Source organism: Pelodiscus sinensis, chromosome 16, assembly GCF_052426305.1.
Source record: "Pelodiscus sinensis isolate ZL-2025 chromosome 16, ASM5242630v1, whole genome shotgun sequence".
In the NCBI taxonomy this organism is placed as follows: domain Eukaryota; kingdom Metazoa; phylum Chordata; order Testudines; family Trionychidae; genus Pelodiscus; species Pelodiscus sinensis.
The window spans coordinates 3,682,521-3,699,854 of record NC_143067.1 but is presented as its reverse complement, the minus strand read 5'-3'; the positions used below and the strand labels follow the sequence as shown (position 1 = coordinate 3,699,854).

Sequence of the window (17,334 nt, the reverse complement as noted above, 5' to 3'; positions counted from 1 at the left end):
CGTGTACCCAGAAGCCTCCTGCTATGGGACAAGCCCAAGAAAGAAACCAACAGAACACCACTGGCCACCACCTACAGTCCTCAGCTAAATCCTCTCCAATGCATCATTAGTGATCTACAACCCATCCTGGACAATGATCCCTCACTTTCACAGGCCTTGGGAGGCAGGCCAGTCCTCGCCCATAAACAACCCACCAACCTGAAGCATATTCTCACCAGCAACTATACACCGCACCATAATAACTCTAACTCAGGAACCAATCCATGCAACAAACCGCAGTGCCAACTCTTCCCACATATATACACCAGCAACACCATCACAGGACCTAACCAGATCAGCCATACTGTCACTGGTACATTCTCCTGCACATCTACTAACGTTATATATGCCATCATGTGCCAACAATGCCCCACTGCTATATATATCGGCCAAACTGGACAGTCCCTACGTAAAAGAATCAATGGACACAAATCAGATATTAGGAATGGCAACATACAAAACCCTGTAGGGGAACACTTCAGTCTCCCTGGACACACAATTGCAGATCTAACGGTAGCCATCCTGCAGCAAAAAAACTTCAGGACTAGACTTCAAAGAGAAACTGCTGAGCTACAGTTCATCTGCAAGTTTGACACAATCAACTCAGGATTAAACAAAGACTGTGAATGGCTCGCTAACTACAAAAGCAGCTTCTCCTCTCTTGGAATTCACACCTCCAGGTCAGCTACTAGAAGTGGGCCTCATCCTCCCTGATTGGATCCACCTCGTCATCTTCAGCCTGATTCTGGCCTGCATATTTATACCTGCCTCTGGAAATTTCCACTACATGAATCTGACAAAGTGGGTCTTCGCCCACGATAGCTTATGCTTCAACACTTCAGTTAGTCTATAAGGTGCCACAGGACTCTTTGCCGCTTTTGTAGATTCAGACGAACACGGCGACCCCTCTGATACTTGCCACCACTTACAGACGCCATTCTTCACGTGGCCAGGAGTATGCATCTGATCATGCACCGCTGAGTGTGCCAAGGGGTGCAAAGCCCAGCTCCAAGGCTCCTCCCCCTCAGTGCACGTGGTACCGGTGCCAACTTTCCCTCTGGCTCCAACTTTGGCACCAACACCAGCAGTGGCACCAGACGTCTCAGAGAGCTAGGCGGCCCCAGACTCTCCCTCCAGGGAGTCACCTATTGGAATGCATGTGAACAATCACTCCAGTTGCCTACCTTTCGTACCTGTTGTTCTTCCAGATGCGTTCCTCATGTCCATTCCAAGCCTCACTCCCTCCCCTCTGTTGGAATAATAAGGCAAGAAGGAGCTGGGGGGGGAGTGGCGGTCGGTGGTGTATTATATATTGCACCTCGAAGGCTCTGCACCAGATGTCTCCACAGCCGACTCAACGGTTACCACTAAGGAAAAAATTTGCCAGCAATTGTGCACATGCCTACTGGAATGGACATGAGCAACACATCTTGACGAACCACAGTGATGAAAGGCAGGTAACCATTTTTGTCTGAAAAATGCTCTATCCTCAGACCCATGAGATTTTTGGCAATTGTTCCTTTAATGGAAATGTTCTGAAGATAATAATTGTTTAGATACCAAGGTAATCACCCTGAATGTTGGCTCGTTAGTGATTTGGTGGGCTTTCAAAATATTTCCTTTCAGGTTTAAATTAAAAAATAAACACACTGGTCAACAGTACCAACGGTTTTCTTATGTTTTAAAAAGATGTCAACAAAGCAAGGGGAACACGGATTTGAAGCAATATTGGTTATGGCAAAATAATGGGGGAAAGAAGGAAGAAAGATTCTATATTAGTGAGCCACAGAATGGAAGTTCTGTTGAGTTGATTTCAGATGCAATGAGATTACGCAGGCATCAATCACCGTTATTGGGCTCACCAATAGAAGAACATAGATTAAGGATAAATAAGTCTTTTAAAGTAGCTCTGAATTAAAAGATGCCTCCACAGATCACTACTGACTTATTGCATTGGATTTATGTCCCTCAGATCTGTGGGCACTGCCATGAGCTTTCTAATGAGTGCTGCGTATTGACCTGCTAGGTCCCACAGAGGAGAACCTAGTTACGTGGTATTTTAATGAGTGAACTGCATAAGGCCCCTGGATCAATAATGCTGACCACAGATGCTTGTTGGAAATCACAACAGTACGTTTTCCTCAGATTGAAAAAAATGAATGTCAGAGTACACAAAACGCTACAGGGAGGTAGGTTTTTTAAAGAGAAACTCAAACAAACTTAAACTAAATTAAGAATCTCTGCAGAGAACAAGCTGACTCTTATTTCACTGTAAAGCAGTGAGGAACCGTGCTGAAAATGCTCCTTGGCATTGGGGTTTATTAATAAAAGAGCAAAAATGGCACAAGACAGAAGTGTTGGCCAGGAAAAAGAAAGGGGTGAAAAATAACTTGAAAATAACCAGGGTGCATTTCCAGTGGGCTGTGAACTTGTTTCTCTTTCTACAAGTACGGTTTGCCCCATGGTTTTCAAACCTGGCCTAAACTTTAGGCCGTCAACTCTGTATTTAGCCTCACTGCAGAAATCTGGTTTCATTTTCAAAAGCACTCGGCACCCCACTGCACCTGCTGGCTTTCCAAAACTCAGCTACTTTTTAAGCCGTCTAAAGGCTGGTCCACACTAGAATTGCCAAAGCAGTGCAGCTGCAGCACTGCTACTGCAAACACGCTAGGCTGAGGGAAGAGAGCTCTCCTGTCAGCTTCGTAAATCTACCTGTGCGAGGCCAAGACTATGCTGTGGGGACAAGGTCAGCTTAAGAGACGTAACTCCAGCTACATAAATAGTTCGTTGACTTCTCTTACTCCTCATGAGTAGAGGGATACCAGTACTTATGGGGGCGCCCTCAGCATTCTATTTAGCGGGTCTTTACTAGACCTACTAAATCAAACTCTGGAAGATTGATCGCCAGTGCATCGATCCTCCGGTAAGTGGAGACATGGCCTGAGGGGCAGTGACTACGATAGCAGCACCTCCCTCAACATAGCACTGTCCTCACTGAAGCTTAGGTCAGTGTAACGTCCGTCGATCGGGGGCACACCCCTGAGCAACATACATTGTATCCGTGTGTGGAAGCCCCAAGTGCGGATGGAGACACCCAACTTCAGTCATGCAGTTTTGAAAATCTTGGCCTGTTCTGCTTATGAGCTGATTGTGTGTTCGCACTGCCACCAAAATCACTCACCAGTTGCCTACCAGGGTAGCCTCTTCAGTTGTTGTCTCTGCACATGCAAATGACTAAAGGTGGCAATCGGGTTTCACCAGATGGAGGAAGAAATGCGCTATCACTGATGCTCATCTGATACACATGCTAAGAACCAACTCTGAAATGACGGATCGGGGGAGGACACTTCCTTCGTATAGTCTCCAAAGGTGCAGGATGAGATGGCACACAGTACGATCCTGAGCAATAAAGCAGACACCTCGTTGTATGCAAGGGCCGGGATTCGTGTCATGGGGAAGGGCCTAGTGCACAAATCCAGGCCTACTCATGTTGGGCCTTTTGCTGCTTCCACGTCTGAAGCATGAGAGCAACAGCCGTGACCACAGTGGGACAAAGGGCTCGCTTGGTAACTCCACTTGAAACAGATGAAGCTAGTCAGAATGGGTGGGATCTGGCCATGGCACTCAATTCCCGAATGGGGTTGGAGGGATCTGGAAGCTGAAACTCAAGCAGCTGCCTCTTTGAAATGTGCTGCTGAGATTATACCCAGCCCAGCTTCTTGGCCTACCTATGGTGGAGTGAAGGGTGTAGAGAAAACCAGTGTGGCAGTAGATGTAACAAGATGGCCGACAGAACCTACTATCAGGAGATCTTCCCTTGGTACAGAGTGGGCATCGCCCCCATAGAATACAGTCTCAAATGAAAGAAAAATGCCTGAAGTTGAACAAACTTCATGCAACTCAAAACATGCAAAATATGCTGCCATGTTTTACCCTACCACCATCTGCCAGTCTAGAGAAAAAACAACTCTTTGGTGGATCTTCACGGTGATTTCAACCACTTTAGCTAGATCCTGTCGCACGCTATATAAGCACCTGATTGATCATGTGGAATTAAGTTATTGGACAGAGAACCAGCTAATGGAAATGCATTGATGAAATCATTTTTGAGAGAGATTAAATGGAACTTAAAATAAATCTGAAATGGGTTCATAGATTTTTCACTCAAACTGTTTATCAACATTTATTGCTGGTAAATTACAGAGTGTCAAAAGAGAGAATTGGTAGGTATGGATTTTAATAGACATCTTTCTGAAATAATAATAATCATTGTCATCATGGAATAATTTATTATCTAGGGATGTACAGTACCCGTGGATACAAATGATATGATTATTGTCTGCTTAACTTCATCTGGCTGTTTGCAGACAAATGAGGATGTTCTTTGTTACATAGACTTATCAGATAAAAAAAATACTTTCAATGCTTTAAAATAAAACAGCATTTGATGTCATCAATCAATCAGAATGGATTTGAACTGTTTTACTAACATCAGGAGCAAAATAGTTAGTGGTAAATTTCACTTTATGTTCTATAAATGTAGGGGAGGGGTAAGATACCCCCAATTGGGGTGAGAGGCAATGGATGCGAGATTTGCTTTCCTCAAGTTAAGCAAAATGAAAACAAGAACGGAGCTGTTTGCAGAGCTAGTGTGACTGGATTCGAGCTGCGCTGGAATTCTGTTGCTAACTGTCCAGCGTTTTACAGGCATCCTCGTCGGGCTACGTGTATCTAACGTTGGCGTGTTACTAGGATACGTTGCAGGAGGAGCAATCAGGAATGAGACTCTCGCAGTAGGAAGACAAAATGTTTGGAATAGAACTTTGTGCAATAAGCGTTTTGGGTGTTTTTCTTTTCAATGTGTAACTAAATGCCAATCACATATTCATAACTGAGCTTGTTATGGAACAGAAGCAAAGGGAAACGCACGGGTTCTGGCTGGATGAAAACTTATAAATATTACTCACATTTTGACTAACTGTTCTAGGCCATCTCTGTTCACAGGTTGCTTGCTTTCCTGTGAGCTTGTCTGTGACTCAGGCTAGAGTAGCAGGAACTGCCAGGCTGTGTCTAGACTGGCCAGTTTTTCCGAAAAATCAGCTGCTTTTCCGGAAAAACTTGCCAGCTGTCTACACTGGCCGCTTGAATTTCTGCAAAAGCACTGACTTCCTACTGTAAGAAATCAGTGCTTTTTGAGGAAATATTATGCTGCTCCCGTTCGGGCAAAAGTCCTTTTGCGCAAAGCTTTTGCGCAAAAGGGCCAGTGTAGACAGCTCAGATTTGTTTTCCGCAAAAAAAGCCCCGATTGCGAAAATGGCGATCGGGGCTTTTTTGTGGAAAAGTGCGTCTAGATTGGCACGGACGCTTTTCTGCAAAAAGTGCTTTTGCGGAAAAGCATCTGTGCTAATCTAGACGTTCTGTTCCAAAAATGCTTTTAACGGAAAGCTTTTCCGTTAAAAGCATTTCCGGAAAATCATGCCAGTCTAGACGTAGCCCCAGAGTTCTAGAGACCAGTCACAAGATACAGGATTTTCCACCATCTCTTCCCATCTAGCTTTGGTTAGCTTAGGTCAGGAACTAATGAAAGAGAACTGGTGTGTGAAGTGGGTTGGTTTGCTTGTCCCGGTACCCACTATATAAATGTCTTTATCACTGATTGAGGGAAAGTAGGGTTTACATGTATCATAGCAATGAATATCAAGAAAACAGACAAGGAGCTGGCTGATTTTCTAAAAGACCGTCTGCCTCAAGTATCACAGATGATCTTGGATTGAGCCTTTCCCCAAACTCCATGAATTGGAAACTTCACCACCTGGGTTTTAAAAATTGCTTCCCTCTTCCAGATTTAAATAATTAACCCCTCCTAAACTCCCCCACTTTAGTCACTGCTCCCAAGTCATCACTGGCCTTTGACTAGTGTTGTTTATTTGTTACTTTTAAAAACCCTACTGAAAATTGCAAATGTAAAGAACAGTCAGGCTGTGTAGAAGCTACTTTATGTTTAGCTAAAAGCCATCTTGTATAACAGAAACCATTTCAGCTTTTTGTCTTTGCACGTAGGCCAGAGTAAACTTTCTATCACCCCATGCGCCAGGCCAAAACAAATGTGCTATTAAAATGTGTTAATTGGGCTGGTTCAAAAAGGAGAGGTACTCCCTCGTACCTGTCCGCCATCTTGTTAATAAGGCTTTGTTTTTCCTAGTTTAATTAATTATTTCTGTAATTAAATGCCCTAATGTCAGACTGTTTGGTTAAGGGTATAAAAATACTAACATTAATTGTATTAAGCAGCTTTACTGGGCCCAACTTTGCTGGGACCACGTTTGGCTCACTTTGCTTTACTAATCAATAAAGCAATCAGTTGTTAGCCGCCTAAACAGAAAGAAGCATGTTTTTGCTTCGACAGCTGTGTCTACATTGGCAAGATTTTGTGCAAAAGCGGCCGCTTTTGTGCAAAATCTTGCCACCTGTCTACACTGGCCGCAATTATTTGCGCAAGAACACTGACTTTGTAATGTACAAAATCAGTGGTTCTTGTGCAAATACTCTGATGCTCCCGCTCAAGGATAAGTCCTCTTGCGCAAGAGGGCCAGTGTGGACAGCAACATTAATTTCTTGCACAAGAAAGCCCGATGGCTAAAATGGCCATTGGAGCTTTCTTGCGCAAGAGAGCGTCTACACTGGCACTGATGCTTTTGCGCAAAGGCACATGCCAGTATAGATGCTTTTGACAACTTGTACTAATACAGGCTTATAGTGAAATCAAGAGGTAAATATCTATTTTGGGTCATGAGTGCAACTTGACTCCTCAAAGCTTCAAACTTTAGACTGTTCTTTATCGTCTCTGCATTCCAGCATTTTAAAAAGCAGGAGTTTGTCATTCTCGTATAAGTATTAGAAAACTTGTTTTAATTCTCATTTTCCTTAACACAGGATATGTCTACACCACAGTCTTATTTCCGAATAACATAATGCACGTCTACACAGCAAGCCGTTATTTCAAAATAATGTCGAGCTGGAAGACTTCTTACTCCAACTCCAGTAACCCTCATTTCACGAGGAGTAAGGGATGTTGAAGGAAGAGTGTTCTTCCTTCAACATCCTACTGTGTAGACAGCACCAAAAGCCAAATTCAGCTATTTCGATGTCAGCTACACACTTGACGTAGCTGACGTTGCATCGCTTAATTCAACTTTTGAGCTGCAGTGTAGACGTACCCATAACGAGTGGGATACATTGGTGCAAACCAAATGCAACTCTGTTGAAGTCAGTGGATTTTTTTTCTCACTGTGAATTGTTTAAAATATGAGGAGCATTTTCTTGTTACATTTTCTGCGGAGAAATCGGGATGGGAACCTTGAAATTCTTCTCGGAGTGCTGGTCCCTGTGCCGTACATGCGCATGCACTTCTTCAGCAGCGGCGTACATTTGTCCATACTTGTGCCCTCTTGCCGCCTCGTCCTACCAACAGAGGCCACAAGAGGTGGCACGGAGTGCCAGTGGTTATTACTAGCATACCGCCTGGTTAGATAATTAGTAGATTTTGACTCGTTAGCAGGAACTACCCCCCCCCCCCCTTTATTGCTCCTTCCCAAGGTTCCAGGCTTCAAGCCTTACCTTGCATGCCCTCAGGCCTCCCTGGGAAGCCGTCCACCCTAGAGCTTCCCCTACTCTCTGCTCTAAGCGCTGCTCCTTTCCCGCTCACGCTAGGCAGTTCCAGGAGTTGGGACATCAGGTGGGGCTCACCTAGGGTCCTTTTTGTCAGTTGGAGCCTCCAGCCAGTGCCCCTCCAGCTGGCACAAGGACCCAACTAAGGACAGGTCTCTACTACCCAGAAGGTCGGCTTGAGGTTCGCAACTCCAACCATATAAATAACATAGTTGGAGTTGGCTTATGTAATCTGAGCTTGGCACCATCTTCCTTTACTCCTCACGATAGCGAGGAGCACCAGCACCAACCGGGGGAGCCCTCAGCATTCAGTTTAGAGGGCCTTTACTAATTTGCAGGAATCCCGAATGAAATTCTGTGGCCGATATTACTAGAGAAGCTCATTCTAATTTATCAGAAGGGCCCCTTCTGGTCTTAATACGTCTAAATTGGCATTCCATAGTTGGTACTTTCCATCAGGAGAGCTGAAAAGGGTAAGTACGTCCTTCTCATCCCCACTTCTCATCCCTCACACGTACAGATGGGACGTGTGAAACGGAGAGAGAGCAAGGGCGCAAATGACTCGTTCAGGGTGACGCCGCAAAATCAGCAGCAAAGCTAGAACTAGACCCCGGGGCGCCTGCCATTTTGTCCCGTTGTTCATTCACTTGAGAGCACCACCTTATCCTCCAGCATGCAAGTCACCGTGAACCTTTGGAGGCAGCCGTCTTAACCGAGGATTGTGTTCCCTCCTTTCAGCCCATCTCCGCAAGCAAACCTTCCAGTATAAATTGTTTCAAGGTCCGCCTCTGTCTTAGCCAATGATGTACACGTCTGCATGGGAAAGGTTTATGCATAATGCAAGGGCGTATTTTCCAAGCTGGCTGCCTGCCTCTTTTCCAGCCTCAGAACAGAAGCAAGGTCCTTGGGCGTCCCAGTTCTGGGTGCAGACGAGGCAGCTGGTTTTGAGAATTCGGCTCAGCCTTCGGAACCCGGCCGCTGGCGAGGATGGCGCGGGGGCATGCAGGGGGGTCGGATTGCCTGTATGTTGTGCCATGCATGATTTCCCCTGCGTACCGTGTGTAACGTCTCCAACTTGTGTTCTGTTTTGTTATTTCAGGAGCAGAAGGCACAGTGTTCCCTAAATCTATAGAAACTCCCAGTGTCAGGGCAGACCCCTTCAAGGAACTAAGGTAAACTTTGGAATATGATTTCGGCATAACTCAGTGGCGCCTTGTTGGAATTTTGCATCCCCAGTGGCGGCATTTCTACCCCTGCAGTTGAGGAGTTCCCCTGGGAATGCACTGGGCAGAGGTTACAGGCGGAGAGGGAGTCCCAGGAAATAGAAGAAAGGCAGCAACGCTTTAAAGCAAATCTCTGCAATGGAGCCAAAAGAAAACCTGGGTTATGAGCGCTTCCTCTGTACCATGCTCCACTGAGCCAGGGCTCGGTCTTTGGAGAGGAAAATAGAGAGATTTTTCTGGCTGTAGCAATGGAAGGTAAAGGAGGCCACGTTGGATCAGAAAGAGGGGCAGCAGGCAAACAGACGATGCATTAGTAGAGTTTTGCCCCTTAGAGAAATGCGAATCCCTTCTCTGACCTGACAACTGTGACTAGCCGGGCATGCGTGCCACCGTGGCAGACATTCACAGAAACACCACAACGCAGAGGTGGAATAAATCGGGCCACTCTAGCGAGTCGGCTTTGCCCTCATTCTAACGCAGAACTTAATGGATTCCATTCTGATTGTTCCTTGCTCTCACGTTGTTGTTTACTTCACTTGGTCTTAAGGCACTTCACAATCTTTACTGTGTTTCTCCACCCAGTCCTACTGCACAGCATGACGATTATCCTCACTTCGCAAAGGGGGAAACTGAGGCACCAAAGACTAAGTGGCTTGCCTAGGTCGCACAGGGTAGTTGGTGGCAAAGAAGGGACTTGGGACCAAGTTCTAGAGTAGCGTCCTACCCACTGGGCCATGCTGCCTCCTTCCTCTAACTGAGCAAACCTCAAGGTTCGCTGTGCAGCGGCAGCCATGGGGAGCAGCCTGCCGAAGGGAGAGCTAATGAACGTGGGGGCTGGTTCTTGGAACACACTCACTCTTCCCACAGCTGCAAAGGGGGCCAACCCGGAGCGTGTCGAAGGCAACAAACACCCAGCATCCCGATTTCATCCCGTGCCAGTCACCAAAGCTGGGAGTGCGCTGAGCGCTTGTTCCCCCAGGTATCAGCTAGAGCCCCACCTGTTGTCATGACTGGAGAAAACCTCCAGGTCAGTGATCGGCGAGGTATCGGTCATGCCTCCGCCAAACGGGTCCAAAGTCAGCCAACTGTTAATGAGCCCCCGCTCAGGAAGACAATCTTAGAGGTAGAGACAGCCTTGTAACTTCATCGTTGGTCTCTGGCCTTTCTTTCCCTCCCCTTGGAAGCGACAGAGCGTCTTTGTTTCCTTCCCTTTGGTGGCTTTTTACTTTCTCTCAGAAATGCCTCTAGTTCTGCCATTTCACACCCCAGGGGCCCGCTCGTTAGCTCCAAAATACAGCAGGGGTTTGATTCAGTTCATTAGGAAGGTTCCCAGGTTGCCCCCTGCCCCTGCCGTAAAACCTGCATCTTCCCTTTTGAGACGTTACTGTTTTTCTTAAAAGCGTTGGGTCAACCCAGAAGTGGCAGCTTCAGGCAATGTAAACCCAGGGGCCGTGCCTCCTGGGGTAGAAAGGGGGTGGGAGCGCAAAGCAGATGCTGCCTCCCTTCTAGTGGGCCCTGTAGGCCACCAGCTTGGCTGCCGTGAGCAGGAGACAGGGCAGATGGATGGAAGATGCCCTGGTTCTCAAATACCTGTTCTGGTGCCCATAATTCCAGACGGATGTTGATAAATTGGAGAGGGTTCACAAGAGTGAATAAAGTATTGGAAAACTTGCCTTCTGGTGATAGACTCATAGGCCTGGTCTACACTAGAGCATAAGGTTGACTTCAGATACTCAACTCCAGCTATGTTAATTACATAGCTGGAGTTGATGTATCGTAAATTGCCATCCACATAGCAGGAAGTCGATGGGAGCAAACACTCCTGTCTGATTCCCTTACTCATGAGGAACAAGAGTACCAGCACCAAGGAGGGGGGGTGCCCTCTGAGTTTGATTTAGTAGGTCTTCACTAGACCCGCTAAATCAAACCCTGGAAGAATGACTACAGCAGCGTTGATCTTCTGTATAGTGTAGTGTAGACATGGCCTAGAGCTCAGTCTAATTAGCTTAAAAAGGGACGATTAAGGGGCAACTTAATTACAATATGTAAGCACCTACAAGGGTAACAAACATTGACTAACGGGCTCTTCAAGCTAGCAAAGAAGGTTAGAAAATGATCTGGTGGTTGGCAGATGGAATGAGGCACAGTCAGGCTGGAACTAAGGTGTATATTTTTAACAGTGAGAGTAATTAACCATTAGAACAATGATTCTGGTGGAGGCTCCATCACAGACGATTTTTGAATCAAGATTGGATTGTTTTTAACAGATCGGCTCCAGGAATTATTGTGAGGACATTCGCTGGCTTGTGTCCCACAGGTGGTCAGACTAGATGATCACCGTAGTTACTTCTGGTCTTGGAATCTCTGACTCGTTTGTTGGCCCGTCTTCTTGTCTCCACGGGCCACGTGCATTGTTCACTCGACACAGACCAAAGGACTGAAACGCGCTGTCTCTTACCTCCGTCTGCTACATCTGGTTTTATATCCCTTTCGCTGCCTTTCCTGGAGGCAGCTTCAAAATCAGGTGACAGCTACTGTCATTGCCAGAAGGAAAGGAGGCCACTGGGGGAGTCAGACCATCTGTGTTTCTTCCTCCTTTTTCACCTCTTCTTCAAATACAAAGTGATTTCTCCCCTCAAAATAGTCCACCCCTTCCCCCCGACGTCAGTCTCCCTCCCTCACTCTTTCCGTCTTTTCCCCTACCCATCCCCCAACCTACCTTCCTTAGGGTCTGTGCCACTCAGAACACTGTGTTCCCGATGAATATTTTCAGCAGGCTTTCTGCCTTCCTGCTGCTGAAAAGTCTTGGTTTATACAGGCTGGCTCACTTATTAGTCACTGTCTGCTTTACAAGGGTGTGTCCACCTTTCCAGAGATCAGACAATATAGCTGTTCTTTGTTGAGCAATATTATCTTCGGCTTAGTTATCTTCTTTCATTCTCATCTTCCAATGTCTTTGGCTTGGGACGGCTCATTGTAACACTCTATACATAGCTGAGAACATAGGAACGGCCATTCTGGGTCAGACCAAAGGCCCAGTGTCCTGTCTTCCCACAACGGCCAATACCAGATGCCCCAGAGGCAATGAACAGAACAGGGAATCAAGTGATCCCTCCCCTGTCATCCATATCCAGCTTCTGACAAACAGGCTAAGAACACCATTCCTACCATCCTGGCAAAAAAAAGTATTGATAGGTCTGTCCTTCATGAATTTATCTAGTTCTTTTTTGAATCCTGTTAAAGTCCTGGTCTTCACAACATCCTCTGTCAAGGAGTTCCACAGGTTGGCTGTGTAGATGTATATATCCTAAAACAATACATTGCTATTTTGTGTCTGTTTGCACAGGTTGTGATGAATCTCTTCCATGCTGCAAAAAGGCTTATGTTCCATGAGCCAACCAGAAGTATCCCGATGGGTCCATTATGAGTTTTGGTTCTACTGAGAATGCCAAAGATCACCAATGCTTTGTCTACTGTAATGATCATTGTTGTTAATGCTACGTATTCTGCTACATGCTTTCTTAAGCATTAGTCAGTAATGATTAGTAGATGGCGTGGTTGAAAACAGTAGAAAACATTTTTTGCAAAAAAAATCAAAATTTTTGCATTTTAGTTTTGAAAGTTTTCAACCTTCATAAGTGGGTTAAAAAGAGCAAAATCTGTGTATAAAAACATATTTCAAAGCTTGTCTATTTGAAATGTTTTAACCAAGTTACTAAACAGTATTGGCCATTCCATCATCACACATAATAGTGAGGTGTTCCGATGTGATTTTGACAATTCAATCTCTTATCATGATCCCCATCAGCTTGCTTGTGATACAGTTTGATGTTCTTGGTGCCTACTCGTGGGATCACAGATGCAAAATTTCAGGAAACACCCTTCTTTGTGGAGTTAATATCTTTAAACCATTCCCAAATGATTGGTGTTTGTGCCATTAATGATCCACTTCTGGAGAGCTATAGCTATTAGCCCACTTTCCTTTGTTCTCCTTGTCTGAAAATGGCTATATCCTGAAACGGTCAATAGAAGTTACTTGGAAATCGTAAGTCTCATGAGAGGTACAGTGCCATCTATTTACCCTGAGGGTTTGTCTACCCTTCCAACGCTAGAGTGGTGCAATTATGGAGCTGCGCCATAGTTGTTTTCAGTGAAGACACTACCTTCTTTGACAGAAGTGCTTGTCCCATCGACGTGGGCACTCCACCTCTCTGAAGGCACAGCTTCGCTCCTTGGAACATTGCCACAATCAATCTTCCAGAGTTTGATTGAGCAAATCTAGTTAAGACTCGCTAAATCAAATTCAGATTGCACCCCCACTGGCATCCGGTACTCCTGCTCTTGTCATTGTGGGGACACCACCAAACTTGGCTTAAGGTAAGCCAACTCCAGCTACGTATTAAATGTAGCTGGAGTTGCGTACCGTAAGCCGAGCTGCCAGGTCTAGTGTAGACCTGGCCTGAGAGGCAGTAGCTGTGTTGGCGAGAGAAGCCTGTCTATAGTGCTGTCTGTACTGGGGGGCTAGGTCAAGGTGTTGCTCGGGGTGAGGAAAATCCACACCTCTGTGATGTAGGAATACCAACATAACTTGGTAGTATAGACTAAGTCTTAAGAGTGTAGGGATGAGGAAAACATTTGGAAGAAATGAGGGGATGGGGGAAAAGAACAAAAAGTGGATAAACCCAAGTAGGGAGAAAATTGGTAGGGCATGGTTTGTGTCTCAGTCATGATGTCATGAAATGGCAATGGCCGTACTTATGTCATAATACACACATACCACCCTCCCTAACAGAAACCAGCTTTATTTTGGGACCGTTCACACATGGCCACCTCCAGAATCCACGTCCAGGGGAACCTACCCCCTCTGTCTGTGCATCATCCCTCAAAAGTGTTTACTGCGTCTTTCCATTGCGGCATGAAACCCTGACATACTGGGTTGAATTAAGTGACCCGCCATTGAGGCTGCTAACGGCAAAGTGGTTCTCCTCAGAACAAAAGCACGCCGAAATACCATCGTATCATTCACCACATTGCTAACACAACATTTTTGTGTGGCATAACATCGAACATCACAGAGAAAACATTTTTCTTGATTCCTGCAATGTGAAACATTCTGCCAGGCAAAGACAGATGAGTTTATAGTACTTCAATGCCCAAAGCAAAGTAAGAAGAAATATAGCTTGAAATTCTCCCCGTTCCCTGGCCAGGGCAAGGACTGAAATGGGATCTCGTGGTTGCTCAGGACTTGCACTGGGCCCCCGCATCAGGCTGTATTCCACCCACAACTGCTACAGCACAAAACCACCCCGCAGAAGCTCACCGAACCTAGGAGACTGCTCTTTCTTTAATATTCAAACACAGTTAAGGGAAAATTAATCCCTTGGTGTCTGAAGAGGTAATTTTAATCAAAGTTAATTATGAACCCCTAAAAATACCAAATGGTTATGATCTGCACTTACAGCAGGGTTTTATTAGTACAATTCTCCGGTTCTGTGTAAAGTACGAAGCTATCTAAATAGTCCAAGTGAGACCTATTGTACCAAAGAGCCATTTAAATATATTCTTCAGCTAATGTGGCCGTGTTCATTGTGTAAAATAATCACTCTCTGTAAATTAAGGTGGCTTTTCATCCGTGTTTCACTAGGCAGTACAGGCATTTTCAATAAATGGCAGCACAAATCAAATCTCAGTCTAAAATCCATTCCATTCATAAATAATCACAGGTCAAAAAGGGAAGAAATGTGAATGATGAATGGGACTAAAAGGTGGAATCGGTGGGAAAAGGAAACGCTTTCTTAGTGTGTAACACCCAGCCAGATTTTAGAAGGGGGTAGTAAACACAGGAGGCTAGATCTTCAGTGGGTGTCAGTGGAGTAGGGTGATTTACGCCAGGTCTGAATCTGGCCCCTGAAGATGTGAATGGATTTAACATGAAGGGCCAATTCTCCATGCTGGGCATGGGGGGAACCCAGGCCCACCCGCTACTCTGGGTCCCAAGCCAAGGACTCTATAGCTGGCAGCCACTTACTTACTGCCTCTCCTTCCTATTCTGCTGCCTGTTTCCCTGCACCACTTCCCATAGGCCTAGCACCTTCCCTGGCCCTATATCAGAGCCCAGGTCTAGCAGTCAGCCTAGCGCTGACTCTGCCCAGCACTGCTCTGTCCGTGGTGCTGTCCTCAAGCAGCCAGTCCTTCTCCCTTGTCCTCCAGGGAGATACTGAGTTCTGCTCTGCTGAGCCGCCCTTTATATCTGGGCTGCTCCAGCAAGCCCTTTCCTAATTGACGCTCTCTGACCTCTCTTCCCATTGGCTGAGCTCTGCACAGCAGCTGCTCTAAGGCTGCTTTTGCCCCTCACCCTCTGGGGAGGGCCACCGCACCCTGTCACTTACGCTGCTCTCAATCAGCCATGAGCTCCACAGGAGTCAGGCGAGATCCATTGGGGCCAAACTGGCAGAGGAGAATCGGTCATTCACACGAGGCCCTGTCAGCTGATCACGTATAGCTCTACCATAGCTTAGTGCATCATTCTTACCCATTCCAATGCACTCTCCAGGCTCAAGGGACAAATTGTCATCTCAGGGGGAACCAGGCTGTCTAAACGGCCTGGAATGGGAGCTGTTTTCTTGGTTATATACGGTATTGCCATAAGTCATTGTTAGCAACTGGGACTCCTCCTGCCTCTCAACTCATTAGCCTCATATAAGGCTAGAGTGAGAAAGATGTCCCCTTCGGATCCATAGACGGCATTGATTTTGCCTTGCAGGCCGTTGTGATTAAAACCGATCTGGGTTGTTACATTGTATTAATTGATGTGAGGACAGATGAGCCATTACTGTTAGGTGTAAGATATAGCAGCAGCGGCTGACGGTCTGTCTCTGGGTCAGCTCCCGTGAGTGCCTGGCACAGCCTCACACCAGCAGGGGGTGAGCTTTTGTGTTGCACCTTTCCTCGAACCTCTTCCTTGGTGAACCATTTGCTTTGGAATTTGTTGATTCTAACCTTCCACGCCGTTATGCCTTTTCCCCCTTGCACGGCCATCACAACAAGAAGAACCCACGTGGGCATAGCTGGGCTCCAGACACTCATGGTTTCTAGATATACACAGTCACATCGGGTCATACTGCACACGCGTGCGCGCACACACACACACACACACACGATTGCTCTGACTGGTGTGTAGCAACTTCTAGACCATAGAATACAGTGAGCATCGACTCTCAGACTATTTACAGAGATGCTCACCTATTCCTAGACACTACAAAAGTCTGGAGTGGTCTGGGAGCCAATTCTCTAGGAGGCCCCATCTCACTTAGCAGTCATCGCAGAATAGCTCAGGCTAGCTGAGATGCTCTTGCAGGTGGACCTTCCAGGACCAGCAGGAGGAGAGGTTTCATGCCTTGGGTCTCTCTCCTGGTGGCTCTCCAAAGCCAACTGTCCGTGTGCTCAGGAGATCCGACAGCCTCCGTGGGGATGTGGCGGAGGGAAGCTCCATGTTCTAAGAAGGGGCAAGGCCTCAGGCAAAAGGGGCACCTAGAGTTGCCAGGTGCCCGGTGTTGAACTTGACAATCTGGTATTTTCGCCTCCTGTCTGGTAAAAAAATTCAGAAAATACCGGACACCTAAAAAGTCCAATACTTTCAGATTTTTTTTCCCGGCCAGAAGGCGAAAATCCCGGACTGTCCGGCTCAATATGGAGGCTGCCTGGCAACCCTAGTGGGTACTGGATTCTGCAGGAGAGCTGTCCGGCCCATCGCAGGGAGGCAAGATGGCGGGCGGCTGTTGGCAGCCTGTTAGGGCCAAAAACCTAAAGGGGCCACGGTGGGGTTTTTCTCTTTTTTTTTCTCAAAAAAAACCATCTGGCAACCATAGGGGCACCCCCAGTGCCACTCAGACCACGGCGCCATCCCCAGCCCTCAGTGCTGCCCTGAGGACGCTGTGTGGCAGCCCTGCCTTCTCAGACAGCCCTGAGAGCTGCCCGGAGCACACGGTGTGATGCTCCAGCACAATTTAAAGGGGCCCAGGGCTCCAGCTGCTTCCACAATAGCAGCAGTGGCATGCGAGGGCCCTGAGCCTGTCCTCCCCCACTTCAGCAGGCCTGAGAGTGCTGTGGGATCCAGTCCAAAGCCCAGAGCTATCAATGGGCTCTGCTCCCGGACCACTGCATAAGCTGCGTGTCTACATCCAGGCTTTGGAAGACGAAGGCGATCCACTTGCAGAGGCCTTCCTTTGGCTCTTCACCGACTCCCGTGGCATGGAAATGCACTGTGTTCCCTTCAGCAGGAAGCCATGAGGGGTCCTGCCCTGGCTAACGGTCACCTACATCCCCACTCCCCGCATAGGACTGGCCAGGGCGGGATTGAGCCAGGAATGAGTCTTCCTCTCTATTTGTAGCAGTGGAAGCACGT

At 46.8% G+C, this 17,334-nt stretch overlaps 1 protein-coding gene across 4 annotated transcripts in view; it reads left to right on the top strand.

Moving 5' to 3' along the window:
* SGCD (sarcoglycan delta) overlaps nucleotides 1-17,334 on the top strand; it is a 555,052-nt gene that overhangs the window by 482,494 nt on the left and 55,224 nt on the right. For all 4 annotated transcript variants that reach the window (XM_075900616.2, XM_075900619.2, XM_075900617.2 and 1 more), the window contains one exon: nucleotides 8,807-8,879. In XM_075900616.2, the coding sequence (XP_075756731.1) occupies nucleotides 8,807-8,879 (73 nt within the window). The remainder of the gene's footprint in view (nucleotides 1-8,806; nucleotides 8,880-17,334) is intronic.